The following is a 16,759-nucleotide window of genomic DNA, read 5'->3' as shown; positions in this document are numbered from 1 at the left end:
AAGGTGCTTCGGGCAGCTCCGTCTCCCCCACGGCCTCCTCCACGCGGAGGCTGCAGGCGCGGGGCGCAGGCAGGTGGGGGACAGAAAGGCCCGGGGAGGAGGCGCGGACAGGGCGGCGGGACGCGAGCGCGGGCGCCGGGCAGGAGAGCGTGTCTCCGGGCGCCGCCGCCGCTGTTGTCCGGGGTGCTGAAAACCGGGAACTTGCCGGGAAGCGGCGGCCACTTTTCCCTCTCTCGGAGCACGGGGTGGGGGGGTTTCGGGGTGCGCACCTGCTAAGCCCGCCCTGGCCCTGGGCCCGGAGGTGCCCGCAGACGAGGCCCTCCCCAACCTCGTTGGTGGGGGGGGTGGGGTGTGAGGGTGCATGATTGGGGGGCGGCCCGGAGCGCCAGGCAGGACCCCGGTGCCCCTTCTCCGCCTCTCGGGCGCCCCAGCGCCGCGACCCCGCTCCACCTGCGTGCGAACTCTCGCGGCCGGGGACGCGGGCGCCCGGGGCTGAGTGTGGAGACGAGCCGGGCGGGGGTGGGGGGTACGGGGGTGGGGGGGCGGCTGTAGTCCGGGGATGGAGGGGGGGCGGGTGGAGGCGAGAGCGAGCGGGGCATGCGCAGTGGGGCGGAGGAGGTGGCGATGGCCGGGGGAGGCGGGGGGACTGCTGTTTATTTGCAGCTGGGCCAACTCGGCGGCGCAGGCGGCGGCGGAGCGCGGGGCGCCAGCGGCGGGTCCAGCTGCCGCCGCACCATGCCCGAGCCCACCTCCGGGCAGCCGCGGCGCGCCGCCGGGGCCCCGGCCGGGGAGGATGCCAGACGCCCGGGAGCGGCCAGGGCAGCGGTGGTGGCGGCGGCGGCGGCGCGATGGTAGTGACAGGCTGTGCCCGAGGCGGCGGCGGCGGCGGGGACCGCGCGCCCTCCCGGCGGCGGGGCTGCGGACTCGCGCCGGCCGGGGCCGCGGCGCTGCTGGCCGGGGCGAGCTGCCTGTGCTACGGCCGCTCCCTGCAGGGCGAGTTCGTGCACGACGACGTGTGGGCGATCGTGAACAACCCCGACGTGCGGCCCGGCGCCCCCCTCCGCTGGGGCATCTTCACCAACGACTTCTGGGGCAAGGGCATGGCCGAGAACACCAGCCACAAGTCCTACCGACCGCTCTGCGTCCTCACCTTCAAGTGAGTCCCTCACCTCGCGCCTGCAGCCGCCGCAGTTTCTCCTCACCCCCCAGCCCGAGCTGGGCGAAGTTGCGGGACCCGCGTGGGGGGCGCTCCTTTTCTTGCGGCGCCTTCCCCTCCACGCCTCCCTCCTGTCCTCCCGTCCACGCCACTCTGCTCCGCGGTCCCAGGCCCCGCTTCTCTGGGCTCCCGGGGCGGTTCGGGAGGCGCGGGCTGGGAGTTGGGATCGAGTTTCTCAAGAGTCTGTGCTCTCAGCGGGCTGGTCTGTCGTGCAAGGACTTGGCGCGGGTCTGGTAGAGCTGCTCCCGCACCCCACCCCTGCCGGACAGTGGTCAAGTGCGACGGTGCGGGCCCAGCGAGTTCCGGACTGGGGGGCTGTGGTGGGAATGCTTCCAAGTTGGGAATTTCTCAGAGGCTGTTGGGCAGCTTCGCTGATGGAAACAGAGGATCAGTCCCTTTGGGGTCGCGTTCGGAGAAGAGGCGAGAGCTGTGAGCTGCCAGGGCTGCTTGGGTTTTGGGGAGGCGCAGAGGAGGGAGCAGAGGCTCTCCCCCGACCTGCAGCCTTTGGTTGCTCTCCAAGCCTTTCCAATCTGCTGGTCTGCGGAAGGGCTCGGGATTTAGATTTTAAAAGATGCAAAGCAAAGGAATGCAGAAGCGTGGGATCCTCTGGGGATCCTGGTGTCCCAGTCGAAATAGTTTTCGTTTCACAACCTCAGAGTCATGATTCAGCATTTCTGGTGTGAATAAAGTGTAAAGGGAGCCGAGAGAACGCCAGGTTTTTGTAGGGTGGAGTATTTTCTTGAATTTAAAAGAGGGCTTGCTTCAGATGGATGGGGAGGAGGGCTTTGTATGAGTACTATCTCCTACACCATGAGCTTGACTCAACCCCTTATAATTTGGCTCAGTGTTTAAGCTTAACAGTGTGTCGGACAAAAACTTGAAATAATATTGGTTCGGTATCATCAGTGTTTTCAGCCTTTTCCAGTGGGTGTAATATGAACCCGTCTTTATGGTAATGGTCATCGGAGACGGGATAGGCAGCTTGAAAAGCCTGCCTCTGGCCAGGAGGCCAAGGTCTCTTGACAGGTGGCTCAGATGACTTAGAAAAGGAAACCATAGCAGTTGGCAGTAATTCATGGGCTTTTGACTTAATTTTTCCATTGAAAGTTCAGTGTTTTAAAGAGAGTGAGGAAATTGCACATTTGAATCTGGAGAGAATATTTTCTAAACATTTGTCCGCTTAGGAAGCGGTTTTGGTGTTCCGCTGAAAGATAACGTCAGCTACTGAGTGAGTTGCTCCGTACTTTCAGTTTTCTAAATGTTTCTTAAAATCTCCTTAGATGGCACAAATATATATGTTTACTTTCTAGATTGACCTGCTTTTTCATCTATTACAGTGAGGGTTGGTGGTTAATTTAAGGTGTGAAAGCTCACAGCATGAGATGTGCTGGGCTTGTAACAGCCATGGAGACCGTCTTGATTTGAGCATTTTCCATTTTAAAAGGTCAGGGCCAAAAGCCTGTGCCCACTTGGTGGAAAGTGGGGAAGATGTTTTCACTTCTTGACTTTCTAAAATGTTTTTTTCATTCATGCAGGAAATGGCCAGGACAGAAAAGAGAGGAGTGGGGGAAGGAAGTAGACAATGAAGCAAGGCCATTGATGAAGAGGAATGGTACCAAGGGTTTGGGGGAACAAGGGTAGGGAAAGGAGAGTTGGGAGGGCCAGGGTTAAATCCTCACTGTGTACTCTTTGGTCACAAAATGCAGATTGGTGTCTAATGCCATTGTTCTTTGTATATTGCATCTATTTTGTTTTTGTTTTTGAGAAGGTTGAGTTGCAAATCTAGAGAGCAACACAGCACTAATTGGAAAGGGGTAGATGTCTCTTCGAAGAGAAAGTTCATCTTTCTGTGCTCACAGGTGTGGATTTAAATAGGACCTGGAAGCTTTCTCCATACTGCATCTTCTGCAATAGCTTAAAGAGGGGCACGTATAAGAGCTGGCATCGATGATGTTAGACCCGCCCAACTCTAAAGATTGTTGCAAGGAAGGACAGAGAATCACATTTATTAACTATTCAATGTGAACCAAACATTGGCCTAAGCACTTTACACAGATTGTTTTTTTTTTTTTAATTTTTTAACGTTTTATTTATTTTTGAGACAGGGAGAGACAGAGCATGAACAGGGGAGGGTCAGAGAGAGGGAGACACAGAATCTGAAACAGGCTCCAGGCTCCGAGCTGTCAGCACAGAACCCAAGGCGGGGCTCGAACTCACGGACCACGAGATCATGACCTGAGCCGAAGTCGGCCGCCTAACCGACTGAGCCACCCAGGAGCCCCTACACAGATTATGTTTTTATGATTTTTATTTTAGGTAGTTGGTGAAAATAAAGTGGCTTGTTAAATATACATACAAACTATCTTAATTATATCTTAAGGTAGGAATGTTTGAATAAAAATCTTTGAGAATTCAAAACGATTTTTTATTTTTATTGTAAGAACTCATAATATAAGATTTGCCATGTACAATTTTTAAGAGCTTGATAAAATATTATTAACTATAGGTACAATGATTTACAACAGATCTCTGGCACTCATTTCTCTTGCATAACTGGAACTATAGACCTGCTAAACAGCAACACTCCAGGGCTCCATTCCCCCTGCCCTTGGTAGCCATAATTCTATTCTCTGTATTTCCGTGATTTTGACTATTTTAGATACCTTATATAAGTATAATCATGCAGTATTTGTCCTGTGACTGGCTTATTTTACTTAGCATAATGTCCTCCAGGTCCAGCCATGTTGTTGCATATGACAAGATTTCCTTCTTTTTAAAGGCTGAATAATACTTCATTGCATGTATATACAATTAAAAAAAAATTTTAGGGGCGCCTGGGTGGCTCAGTTGGTTGGGCGTCTGACTTCGGCTCAGGTCACGATCTCACCGTCCGGGAGTTCGAGCCCTGCATCGGGCTCTGGGCTGATGGCTCGGAGCCTGGAGCCTGCTTCTGATTCTGTGTCTCCCTTTCTCTCTGCCCCTCCCCCGTTCATGCTCTGTCTCTCTCTGTCTCAAAAATAAATAAATGAAAAAAAAAATTTTTTTAATGTTTATTTTTTTGAGAGTGAGAGACAGAGTGAGAGTGGAGGAGGGTCAGAGAGAGAGGGAGGCACAGAATCTGAAGCAGGACCCAGGCTCTGAGCTGTCAGCACAGAGCCCACGTGGGGTTCGTACCCAAGAGATCATGCCCTAAGCCGAAGTCAGAGGCTTAACTAACTGAGCCACCCAGGTGCCCCTATACCACTTTTTTTTTTAATCCATTCATCTGATGATGACCAGCCAGATTGTGTCCATACCTTAGTTTTTATGAATAATGCTGCAGTGAACTTGGGAGTGCATATATCTCAAGATCATGATTTCAATTCTTTTGGATTTATAACCAGGGGTAGGATTGCTGGATTCTAAGATAAGTGTATTTTTAACTTTTTGAGGAATCTGTATACTGTTCTCCATAGGAACTACACCTTTTACATTCCCACCAGTAATGTACAGTGGTTCCAGTTACTCTACATCCTTGCTAACATTTGTCATCTTTTTTTTTCTTCATAAAATCCAACCTAGTTAATTGGCGTGAGTTAGGTGATAACTCACTGTGGTTTTGATTTGCATTTCCCTCATGATTACTGGTGTGAAGCATCTTTTCATGGACTTGTTGGCCATTTGTATATCTTGTTTTTAAAGTATAATTGACACGCAATGTGCTATTAGTAGTGATGTGATGTTTTTTATACATTATAAAATGGTCCTCACTGTAAGTCTAGTTATCATCTGTCACTATACAAATTTATTACAATATGATTGGCTAGATTCCCTAGGCTGTACATGAGATCTCCATGACATATTTATTTTATAACTGGAAGTTTGTACTTCTTAATCCCCTCCACGTATTTTACCTGCCCCCCAACCCCCAATCAAGCCAGCCCCCCTCTGGTAATCAATCATTTGTTTCCTGTATCTGTGAGTCTGTTTCTATTTTGTTCTCTTTTGTTTGTTTGATTGTTTTCTTTTTTAAATTTCGCTTGTAAATGAAATCATGGTATTCATCTTTCTTTGCTTGACATATTTCACTTAGGATAATACCTAGGTCCATCCATGTTTTCACAAATGGCAAGATTTCATTCTTTTTTTTTTTTTTTAATTTTTTTTTCAACGTTTATTTATTTTTGGGACAGAGAGAGACAGAGCATGAACGGGGCAGGGGCAGAGAGAGAGGGAGACACAGAATCGGAAACAGGCTCCAGGCTCTGAGCCATCAGCCCAGAGCCTGACGCGGGGCTCGAACTCACGGACCGCGAGATCGTGACCTGACTGAAGTCGGACGCTTAACCGACTGCGCCACCCAGGCGCCCCAAGATTTCATTCTTTTTTATGGCCGAGTCTTTTTTGGGGAAATGTCTTTTCAAGCCCTTTGCCCATGTTTTTTCATCAGATTATTTGTTCATTTGTTTTGTTTTGTTTTACCTTGAGTTGTATGAGTTTCTTATGTATTTGGGATATTAATAATATATTAGATACATGGTTTGCAAATATTTTCTCCTGTTCTGTGGGTTGCCTTTCTACTCTGTTGATTGCTTCCTTTGCTGTGCAGAGGTTTTTTAGTTTGATAGTCCCAGTTACCTAATTTCTTTTCATTGCCTTTACTGTTGGTGTCATATTTAAAAAATCATTGCTAAGCCTTAACATCATGAAGTTTTGCCCCTGTTTTTCTTCTGGGAGTTTTACAGTTTCAGGTCTTACATTAAAAATTTTAATACATTTCAAGTTGAATTTTGTCATTGATGTAAGATAAAGGTCCAGGCTTATTCTTTTGTATGCAGATATCCAGTTTTCCCAGGACCATTTGTTGGAGGGACTATCCTTTCCCCATTGTGTATACTTGGCCTTTATGTTGAAGATCCTTTGACCATATATGTGTAGGTTAATTTCTGGCCTCTCTATTCTTTTCCATTGGTTAGTATGTTTCTTTTTTTTTGTTTTTAATTTTTTTTAATGTTTATTTATTTTTGAGACTGAGAGAGACAGAGCACGAATGGGGGAGGGGCAGAGAGAGAGGGAGACACAGAATCCGAACCATGCTCCAGGCTCTGAGCCATCAGCCCAGAGCCCGACGTGGGGCTCGAACTCACGGACCGTGAGATTGTGACCTGAGCTGAAGTCGGACGCTTAACCGACTGAGACACCCAGGCGCCCCTAGTATGTTTCTTTTAATGCCAGTACTATACTGTTTTAATTACTGTAGCTTTGTAATATAGTTTGAAATTAGGAAGTGTGATGCTTCCAAGCTTTGTTCTTTCTCAAAATTGTCTTGTGTATTTGGGGTCTTGTGCAGTTACAAATGAATTTTTTTTTTCTATTTCAGTAAAAAAAGCCACTAGGATATTATTGGAATACATTGGAATACATTGGCTATAGAATACACTGACTATGGACTACATTGGAATGTATGGAATACATTGGAATACATTGACTATAGATGACTTTGAGTAGTATGGACTTTTTAACAGTATTAAGTCTTCTGATCTGTAAACATGAGACGTCTTTCTGTTTATTTGTGTCTTTAATTTCTTTCATTAGTGACTTAGGGTTTTAATTATACAAGTTTTTCATCACTATTTTTAGTGCTATTTTATTCTTTTCGATGCTATTATAAATGGAATTGCTTTCTTAATTTTGAATAGTTCATAATTATATAGAAATGCAGCTGATTTTTTTAACTGAAATATAGTTGATACAAATGCAGCTGATTTTTGTACATTGATTTGTGTCTTGCAACTTTACTGACTTTGAGTATTCTAACAGTTTTTTATTTTGGGGGGAATCTTTAGGGCTCTTTAACGCAAAGGATTGTCTCATCTGCAAACATAGTTTTAGTTTTTTTTTTTCCAAATGTAAATGCCTTTTATTTCTTTTTCTTGTCTAATTGCTCTGGGTAGAGTCCTAAATAGAAATGCAGGAGTGGACATCCTTGTCTTGCTCTTGATCTTAGAGAAAAACCTTTCAGTTTTTTACTGTTGAGTATGATGTTAATTGTGGACTTTTTATATATGACCTTTATTATATTGAGGTAAATTCTTTCTAAACCTAGTTTTTGGGAATTTTTACCATGAAAGGGTGTTGAATTTTGAGATGTTTTTCTTGCATTTATAGACACGATCATGTAATTTAGCCTCCGTTTTGTTAATGTGGTAAATAACATTAGTTGAATTTTGCATGTTGAACTATTCTTGCATCCTAGGGATAAAACCCACTTGGTTATGGTGCATGTTCCTTTTAATGTGCTGTTGAATTCAGTTTGCTAGTATTTTGTTTAAGACTTTCCCATCTGTGTTTATCATGAAAGTTGGCCTGTGGTTTCATTTTCTTATAGTGTCTTTGCCTTAAAAACAAACAAACAAAACAAAACAAAACAAAATAAAACCTTTAATTTTGAGGGGTGTCTGGGTGGCTCAGTCATTTAAGTGTCCAACTTTGGCTCAGGTCATGATCTCACGGCTTGGGAGTTTGAGCCCCGCATCAGGCTCTGTGCTGACAGCTCAGAGCCTGGAGCCTGCTTTGGATTCTGTGTCTCTCTCTCTGCCCCTCCCCTGCTCATGCTCTGTCTCTGTCTCTCAAAAACAAATTAATTAATTAAAAAAAAAAAACCTTTTCATGTTGAGATAATTGTACATTCCCCAGTTGTAAATAATAATACAGAGATCTCTTATACCATTTATCCATTTTCCTCTAGGGTTAAGGTCTTGCATAATTATAGTATAATATCACAACCAGCAAACTGATATTGATACAATCCACAGCTTTTATTTACTTTTTACCAAGTTTACATATACTCTTTTTTATTTTTATTTTTGTTGAGTGTGTATTTAATTCTATGCAGTTTTGTCACATGCAGATTTCTAACATTACCATTAGTCAAGATACAGAACAGTTTCATCACAAGGATCCTTCCTGCTTCTTTATCATAAACACCTAATTCATAATAACCCCCTAATTCATAACACCCCACCCTACTTCATAATCACTACTAATTTGTTCTCCATGTCTATAATTTTGTCATTTTGAGAATGCTATTTGTGGACTCATTTAGTATGTAACTTGTTGAGGTTGGCCTTTTTTTTTGCACTTAGCATAATTCTCTGGAGTTTATTCAGATTGTTACATATCAGCAGTTAATTCCTTCTATTGCTGAGTACTATTCCATTGTATAGATGTAGCACTGTTTACTTATTCACCTGTCGAAGGACATCTGGATTGTTTCCAGTTTTTGGCTGTTTCACAAATAAAACTGCTATAAACATTCATTTACACATTTGTATGTGAACATAAGTTTTATTTCTTTGGGATAAATGACCAGGATTGCAATTGCTGGGTCATATGGTGGTTGCATATTTAGTTTTTTAAGAAACTGGTAGACTGTTGCCCAGACCTTGTCATACTGTGTATGAGAGATCCAGTTTACTTTGCCTCCTCATCCGCATTTGGCATTATCATTGTTTTTTTATTGTAGCCATTCTGATAGGTGTACAGTGATAATCTCATTGTGATTTTAATTTGCATTTCCCTAATGGCTCTCGGTGTTAAATATACTTTCACGTGCTTATTTGCCCTCTGTATATCCTCTTTTGAAAAATGTCTCTTTATGTCTTTCACCCATTTCCTAAGTGGATTTTTTTGTTGTTGTTGAATTTTGAGATCTCTTCATATATCGTAGGTACAAGTCCTTTGTCAGCCATGTGGTTGGCACATATTTCCTCCCATTCTGTAGCCTCTTTTCATCCTCTTCAGAGGGTCTTTCTCAGTCCAAAACTCAAACCTAGTTTCTATTAAAATAGTTTATTACCTTCGATTCATTGAATGAACCTTGTACATACTGAGAGCTGGAAATTACCTTAAGAATAAACAATAAATAAATATGTTAATTAATAAGTAAAGATGTGTAATGCTTGTTTCTATAAAGGTACTTGCATGTATAGAAAGATATTAATCACAGTTTTTCTCAAGTAAGAAATGAGCTGAATTTCGAGTGAGGAAATGGATTTTTAGAGGGTCTACTTTTACCAGTTTGCAGGACAGGGTATAAAGGAAAATGAAGGCAGTTTACCAAGGTAGGGTGGCTTTGTACTATGTCAATTTAATGAAACTGGAACTTTGTTTCTTGGAAATTCCTTCCCTGTATTGCGCTAGGTTATAGTTGTACACAAATTTCTTCCAGATATGGAAAGTGAAAGTGAGACTGCCTATCCCAGTCAGAAGGCTCGTGTCAAGAGAGTCTTGTTGGGTTATCACAGACAGGGCGGCTAACCCACTGCTGCTGTGTGACAGTGGCTAGGTCCCTGGCGCTTCCAGAACTTTCCAGATCATGGTGCTCTAGCTACTTTGTATCATGGTGCAAGTGCGAGTGCAGCTCTGTAGGGAAGAGTGTCAGCCTGTTTGCAAGCCACTCACATCATTAAAGTTGGAGCCTTCGAGGCGGTGAGAAGCAGAGGTACCTTGTAGTTCATCTTTGTGGCTTCCAGCTCTGTCTCCCTTTCCCCTACTTCAAGTCCCTCCTTCCTCCCTCCTGAATGCCTGCCCTGCCTGCCCTGCTGGCTTTTGACGTCTGTTACCTCTGTTTCGGACAGAAGTGGCAGCCTTGCATAGGCTATTTAGCCAGCTTCCACAATTGTGAAAGGTCAAATCTCTACAGTAAATCCCTTCTGCTGTATCCTTCCCTGTGGTTCTGCTTCTGCAGTCAAACTTTAACTGATACAAACGGTCATCTGTGTTCCCTGAAGTGAATTTAGAATTCTAATGAGTTTCTGTTTCTAGTCAAACCTTACATTGGTCTTTTCGTAAGATCATTTCCAAGGGCACACAGGAATATTTTTGGACCCTTGTAGAGCAGAGTCAAAACATCTGTGAAAACTTAATCTGCAGCAGTAACCTTTTTTATTTTGCTTTATCCTCCACTGGCCATGACCTGTTTTTAACTCTGGAATCAGGACATTAACCACGTTCAGTCACTTGGTAGACACTTAATTGACACAGAACCAAAACCCATGATGCCCATAACCTCCACCTTGAAATATGGCCTGATTGATTTAAAATGTGCTTAGCTTTTTAATTTTATTTCCTTTCTACCTCTTTCCTCTTGAGAAGAAGCTCCTGCTGGATTGCTAGCAGTGCCATTCTGCATCAGGAAGGAAGGAGAAGCTTCCTTCAACAAGGAAAATCCAATGGTTTTCAGGTTAAAGATGGCGAAATGAAGGCAAATTAAAGGACCTTAAACTCTTGATTCTCTCTCCATGTTTAGGCTATTAGATCATAGTGTTCTACCAGTTTGCTATAAAGTTTTATTTTATTGAAGACTTCTGATGATGATATAAACCGTAAGAGTGAAAGTGGGTGGTTTAAAATGTCAGAGTTAAAAAATAGAATATCTTAATATGTGCAGCTGTAAGGATTTGCAACATTTTAATGCTTGGATCTGGAGAGGGTTTTTTTTTTTTTTTTTTTTTTTTGCAGCAGTTTGCATCTTTTAGTCACAGATGATACGCCAACCATGAAAATCAGCTCTAGCCTCTGTGCCCCAAAACTGAAAGAAATGGTGGAGCGTTCATTTTGGTTCTGTTTCTTTTGATTTGCCCTCTTTGGAATTCATTTTGAGATAGTCTGTCTATTGCAGCAAAACTCATAAGTTTGTGTTCTGAGTCTATGATAAATGGACAAATGGAGATTGTTTGACTAGATTGTCTAGGATGTTCAGTGATGGATATAGCCAAGGAAAAATAAGATTGGATGCGATAGAGATTTTATAGAGAAAAATGAAAAAATGGCCTCTGAAAATTTCATGCCAACTAAGGTTTATCTTAGAAACCCCAAGAGGAGGGGGTTAAGATTGTTGCCTGCTAGCATATACTTTAGATGTAAGATAAGCTTTAGACTACAGTCTGGCAGTGTAAGAAGGATGGAAAATGAGAGGAATATATTTTTGAATTATGAGGGTTTTTGTAGGTGGATCTCTCAATGGGGGCTTGGAAACACTTTTTTTTTTTAAATCAACAAATGTCTTTTCTATCTTCCTTTGGAGCTACATTCATGTTTTCCTTAAAATTTTCTTTAATTTCTTGTTGTTGTTTTTTTTTTTATTTGAGAGAGAGAGAGAAAGAGAGAGAGAGAGAGAGAGAGAGAGAGAGAGAGAGAGAGAGAATCCCAAGCAGGGTCCTGACATGGGGCTCAATCCCAGGACCCTGGGATCATGACCTGACGCAAAATCATGAGTGGGATGCTTAACCAACTGAACCACCTAGGCGTACGATGTTTTTCTTAACTTTGAATACATAGTTATCCCACTTAAAAGGATGGGGCAGGGTAAGGAATGCTTGGCCATGTGAGAGTAATGGCTCTGTTACTTTTCCAAATGATAAGAAATGGTTTCTGTTCTATGAGCCCCTGACCTCTACCATCTAGTCTATCAATCTGCAACTCATTCTAGACTTCTTATGCCCTTTACAGGCCAAACCTGCTGCTGCTGCCTTTGCATTTTCTGAATTGCTTTCCCCAGACCTGTGCCCTCTTGCTCTCTCACCACTTTCAGTCCCGTTCAAATGTCACTTCATCCTTTGCACTTTCCCTGGTTCCCCAATCCAAAATGGCAGACTCTCCTCCATATTTCATCCTTACTCTCTCACTCTGTACCTTCCTTGCCTTAGTAGCCCTCGTTGCTATCTGACAACATGGATTTATTGTTGGTTTTTATCTTCTCTCTTACTGTGTAAACTCCATGAGGTATATCTTTAGCACCTGGAGCAGTGCTTGTCATACAAAGTCAGGGCTTCATAAATTACTGTTAAAAGAAAGAGTTAATTAATAATTTATGTGAATGCTTGACTTTTTCAGGTTAATATTTAGGTAGGGCTACACCTTTATATATAGATGAAAAAGTCTGCTTGACTTATTTCTTGGTTTATTTACCTTTTGTCTTCCTCTGTCAAAGAGAAAAGTAGAGGCACATACAGATGGTTGCAGTGGGTCCTGCTTACTGGGCGGTTAAGGGGCAATTTTGATTCTGAGAGGGGCAATTGTGGCTCCCTGTTGTCACCTGCTGTGACTGTGACTCTGTAGAGAATGAGGATCTACAGCGCTTTGCGACCCACCATTCTCCTCTTGCATGGCATATTGATGTGTGCTGGTTGCTGGATGCTTGCTATAGATTTGAAGACCGGACACAGCAGCTGTACCTTCTGAGGCAAACCACAGAATTACACAGGGTTGTCTCCATACCCTACTGTCAGGGGACAAAAGCTCAGCCATGCCTGTGGCCTACAGTCTATAAAGAATGGCCATGTTTTTTCCAGCCAATGAGGTAGACATGAAATATTATTTCCGGTTGGATCAAATAGATTATAAGGCCCTGAAAATACTTTCTCAAGGGAACTATGATGGCTGTGACTTTCTGTCCCCAAGTATTACAGAATAAAGAATTTGTCTGGTCTTTATCCCAGGTTCCTGGGAGCTTCTAAACCCTTGGAATTTCCCGAGTGATGAGAGTGTCTCTGTTGTTCATGGTGGGCCTGAGACCACACTTCAGTTTATGTTAAGGAAGAGGTAACTCATGATGGGCCTCCAGATAGTTTCAGAACGTCGGCTGGCTCTGCTGGAAAGACCAAGCATATGATTAGAGAGACGGGACTTTGAGCCACATACCAGCCCTACCTTCTAACCTCTGGGAAGGGAAAGGGGAGCTGGAGATTGAGTTCAGTCACATGATGAAGGATTGAATCAATCAGCCTAAGTAATAAAACCCCACTTAAATTTTTTTTAAGTTTATTTATTTATTTTGAGGGAGAGAGTGAGCAGAGGAGAGGCAGAGAGAGAGGGAGAGAGAGGATCCGAAGCAGGTTCTGCATGTCAGCAGAGATGTGGGGCTTGATCTCACAAACTGTGAGATCATGACCTGAACTGAAATCAAGAGATGGATGCTTAACCGACTGAGCCACCCAGGTGCCCAGAAACCCAAATTAAAAACTTGACGTAGAAGCTTGGTTGAGTTTCCTTGATTGGTAATCATACATCATTGTGCTGAGAGGGTGATGTGTCCTGAAGGCATGGATGGTTTGTGTTTAGGACCCTCCCAGATCTACTCCATGGATCTTTTCTTTTGATTGATTTTGACTTGTATGCTTTAGAATAAAACTGCAGTTGTAGGCTTAACACTTTCTTAAATTCTGTGAGGCATTCCTGCAAATTCCTAACCTGAGAGAATTGTGGGAATCCCCTAATTTGTGGTCAGTTGGTCAGCAGTGCAGGTGGCCTGGGAACCATTGAACTTGCAGCTGGTGTCTGAAGTGAGTGGAGTCCGAAGCAGCACTTTGTCCTCACATAAACTCTGGGTAGTCACTGCCAGAACTGCACTGCACCCAGGAACTTTACCAAACACATACATTTAAAAGAAAACAAATTTGCAGGAGCGCCTGGGTGGCTCAGTCGATAGAGTGTCCAACTCTTGATTTTGGCTCCGGTCATGATCCGAGGGTCCCGGGATTGAGCTCTGCATTAGGCTCCTCGATGAGCATGAAGCTAGCTCAAGATTCTCTGTCTCTCTCTTCCTCTGCTCCACACCCCCGCTCATGATTTCTCTCTCTCTCTCTCTAAAATAAAAAAATAAAAATAAAAGAAAACAAATTTGCTAAAAATTGACAACCTCATTATAGTTATAACTGTACTTATATGATATTTGGTGTTGATCTTTTAATTTTTATTATTTGCTGACTCTATGAAGATTTTCTTCTGGGACTTGCTGCCTTCTAGATATGGTCACTGATCTTCCTTTCCTCAATTTTCCCACCCTTTCTTTGATGCTATTGCTACTCTGAGCACTTATGAGACAATAGTGACAATAACTTCCCCTTGCATGGGGTGTGGGCTCCTCCTGACAAGCCCCTCCTCCCCTGTTCCCTCCCTATGGCTTCCTCATAGCCAGGCGAGGATGTGATGCCTTGAGCACAAACCAAAACCATGAATTTTATTTTTGTCTCAGAGCACCAATCTCCCCTTTGCACTGTTGTTTGCATTGGTGCTTGTGAATCACATCCTTTGGTCCTTTGATACATTAAGTGATGATGATTTGCTGATTTATTCTTGATACTAGAGGGAATGCAGAAGAAGAGCAACCAGAATGATTAAGGGCCAAAGGGATTCGCCTTGGAGGAAAATGAGAAAAAACAGATGTTGTTATTTATTGGTTGAATGATCTAAGGAGACTATGGAAACCACTTACAAGCATTTGAGAGCTGGGAGGATGGCAGGAGAAGGGGAAGAAGAAAAATGGATGGGAATAGAGGAAGACAGGAGAATATACCGTATGTTCAGTATTGGGCAGTGGGAACTCACAAGGCAAGTGTTGGAGAACCCATTATTGGATAGCAGAAACAGATTGTAAAGGGGTAAATGTAATTTTTTCTTTCCCCTAGTTTGTAGCTCTTATTGGAAAAAAATGTAAACTGGATTCTCCTGGTAAGTGTGGCAAACATATGTAGCCTTCCTTTAAGCTTTGTGATGCATGACTCTCATTGTTCTGAGTATCACCTGTTTTGAATCACTGGGTTTCTTGGGACAGATTTCTGGGCCCCATTTCAGATTTACTGACTTAGAATATCTTGGGATGGGATAAGGGAATCAGCAATTGTAGCTAGCACGCCAGGGGATTCAGAATCCTGTGAACCACTGGGACTCAGTGGGAGCATATGTTTCATGAGGTTGAGATGCCAAATATTGCTGGTGTAATATACAAAAAGGAATCCCAAAGCTCATTGAGATAAGGATGTTGCAATGCACTTATCACATGCTGCCTGCCCACACCTTCCTCCCACCACTCTACTACATTTCCTGAGAGGGCCAGATGATTTTCCCTTCACTGAGGCATTGAGAAATACATTAGCAGGGGAGCACCGACAACTTCGGGAAGCTCTGCGTGGACTCTTTTCTGTAGGCCAAGTGTGGTGTGGGAGATGCTGTGAGTGAGGTAGGCTTTCTGGTTTCAGTGGGGGTGATGGGACCCTGGAGTACCAGATGCCAAGTGGCAATGCTTAGCTGCCACAGACAAGGTGAGTGCTTTTACCATGATTGGCAGCAGGGATGCAGTAGTAATCACAATGTTTTGACCCCCTGAGAGGGACCATTGGTGGTGACTAATCAGTCACATTGTCCCTAGGTATGAAGTAGATGGGCAGCCCTCTTAAATCTTGCTTCAGCTGTATACCACGAAAACTCCAGGTTTTGGGCCCCAAGCCAGACGTGAGCCATGACCTCTTCTGGAGGCTCCAGACCTCTGCTAGTTTGTTGAGATGGAGCTGTTTGATTGATGTGGAGTTGGGGTCCCCTGGAGGAAAGACCCTAGTATATTTCCTAGCAGAAGTCTCTTCCAGAAGATACAGCCTGTTTTTGTTTTCTTAAACCAGAAGTATTTTCCAAAGAAGAAAATCAAGAGTAAGGGGCTTTGTTTATCTAGAGCTCCAGGGTATGCAGGTGTGAGGAGAACGAAGTGCAGCCAATGGCTTTCTTCTCCCCTTCCCACCCCTCCTTCCGTGACTTCTTGGTGCCAAACTGTGTGACCCTGTAACCTTTTCTGGGGACAGGTGCTGTCTGCTTTCTGTGAGCTCATCATGGCCCCACCTTTTGGGACAGTTTTACAAGGAGGCAGAGGAGCTCAGACAGAGGAGGGGTATTAGCATTCATATTTGCCAAAGTCTGGAAGGCTTTCGAGCAGTCCGACATGGCTGTTCAGACTTTTCCTGGAAAAAAAAAATCCTATTGGCCAGTTTAGCTTTAAATGAGAAATGAAGGCTAAATGAAATGAAATTAGAGATTCTTACTGTTGACTGGGAAAGATGATCTTTTCAACTTTCAACTTAAGGTGAGTTTATGTGCTCATTCGGTAAACTTTCATTTAGAATTAATTCACTGTGTGCTAAGTGAGATGGATACTATGAGGAAAAGAAATTAATGTTTTACAGTGTATGAAAAAATGCTTATAATATTTGAGGAATATAGTAAAAGAGTTTTAAAAAACTGATGTGTGCTATAATGGAGTCTGTTCAGGGTGACATGGAACCCTAGAGACTGTTCTTAGGTGGTATTTCAGGTGTGCTGTTTATCATGTTCCTGCATGGACATTTCTGGGTGTCCAAACACCAGTTCTAGTTTTAAATATTGCTTCTTTGTTTTTGAGCTGAGGCCTGTCTCATAGCAGTTGTTGTTTCGTATTGTGGTAAATTGTGCGTACTTGTGCCCTCTGAATAGGCAACATGTTTCCATGCGGCCATGTAGTACTTCAAGAGAAGCTGGAAATTTTTATATAAAATCGTCTGTTTTAAAAATGTCGGTGGGGCGCCTGGGTGGCTCAGTTGGTTGCGTGTCCAACCAACCAGAACAGTGTCTCCCAGAACAGTGACCCTCCTTCCCAGATACAGGCTTTCTGGCAAGCTTGGTTAGCATACACTACAGATCTAGCTAAGTCCTTGATAGAATTATGGGACAGACCAGAGATAACGTCAGAGTCTTGTGACT

General features: G+C 43.7%; 1 protein-coding gene across 4 annotated transcripts in view; it reads left to right on the top strand.

Annotated features, from left to right (window-relative positions):
- Positions 1-660: 660 nt before the first annotated feature.
- TMTC1 (transmembrane O-mannosyltransferase targeting cadherins 1) overlaps positions 661-16,759 on the top strand; it is a 278,157-nt gene continuing 262,058 nt past the window's right edge. For 2 of the 4 annotated variants that reach the window (XM_045061614.1, XM_045061613.1), the window contains exon 1: positions 677-1,156. In XM_045061614.1, coding sequence (XP_044917549.1) covers positions 849-1,156 — 308 coding nt within the window. In that variant the 5' untranslated portion in view covers positions 677-848. Of the gene's footprint in view, positions 1,157-16,759 lie in introns of all 4 variants that reach the window. The other 2 variants (XM_045061612.1, XM_023256892.2) reach the window with 2 other exon arrangements.

Source organism: Felis catus, chromosome B4 (genome assembly GCF_018350175.1).
Source record: "Felis catus isolate Fca126 chromosome B4, F.catus_Fca126_mat1.0, whole genome shotgun sequence".
Taxonomy (NCBI): Eukaryota; Metazoa; Chordata; class Mammalia; order Carnivora; family Felidae; genus Felis; species Felis catus.
Note: the sequence above shows the minus strand (reverse complement) of the source record. Positions and strands in the feature narration are given on the sequence as shown.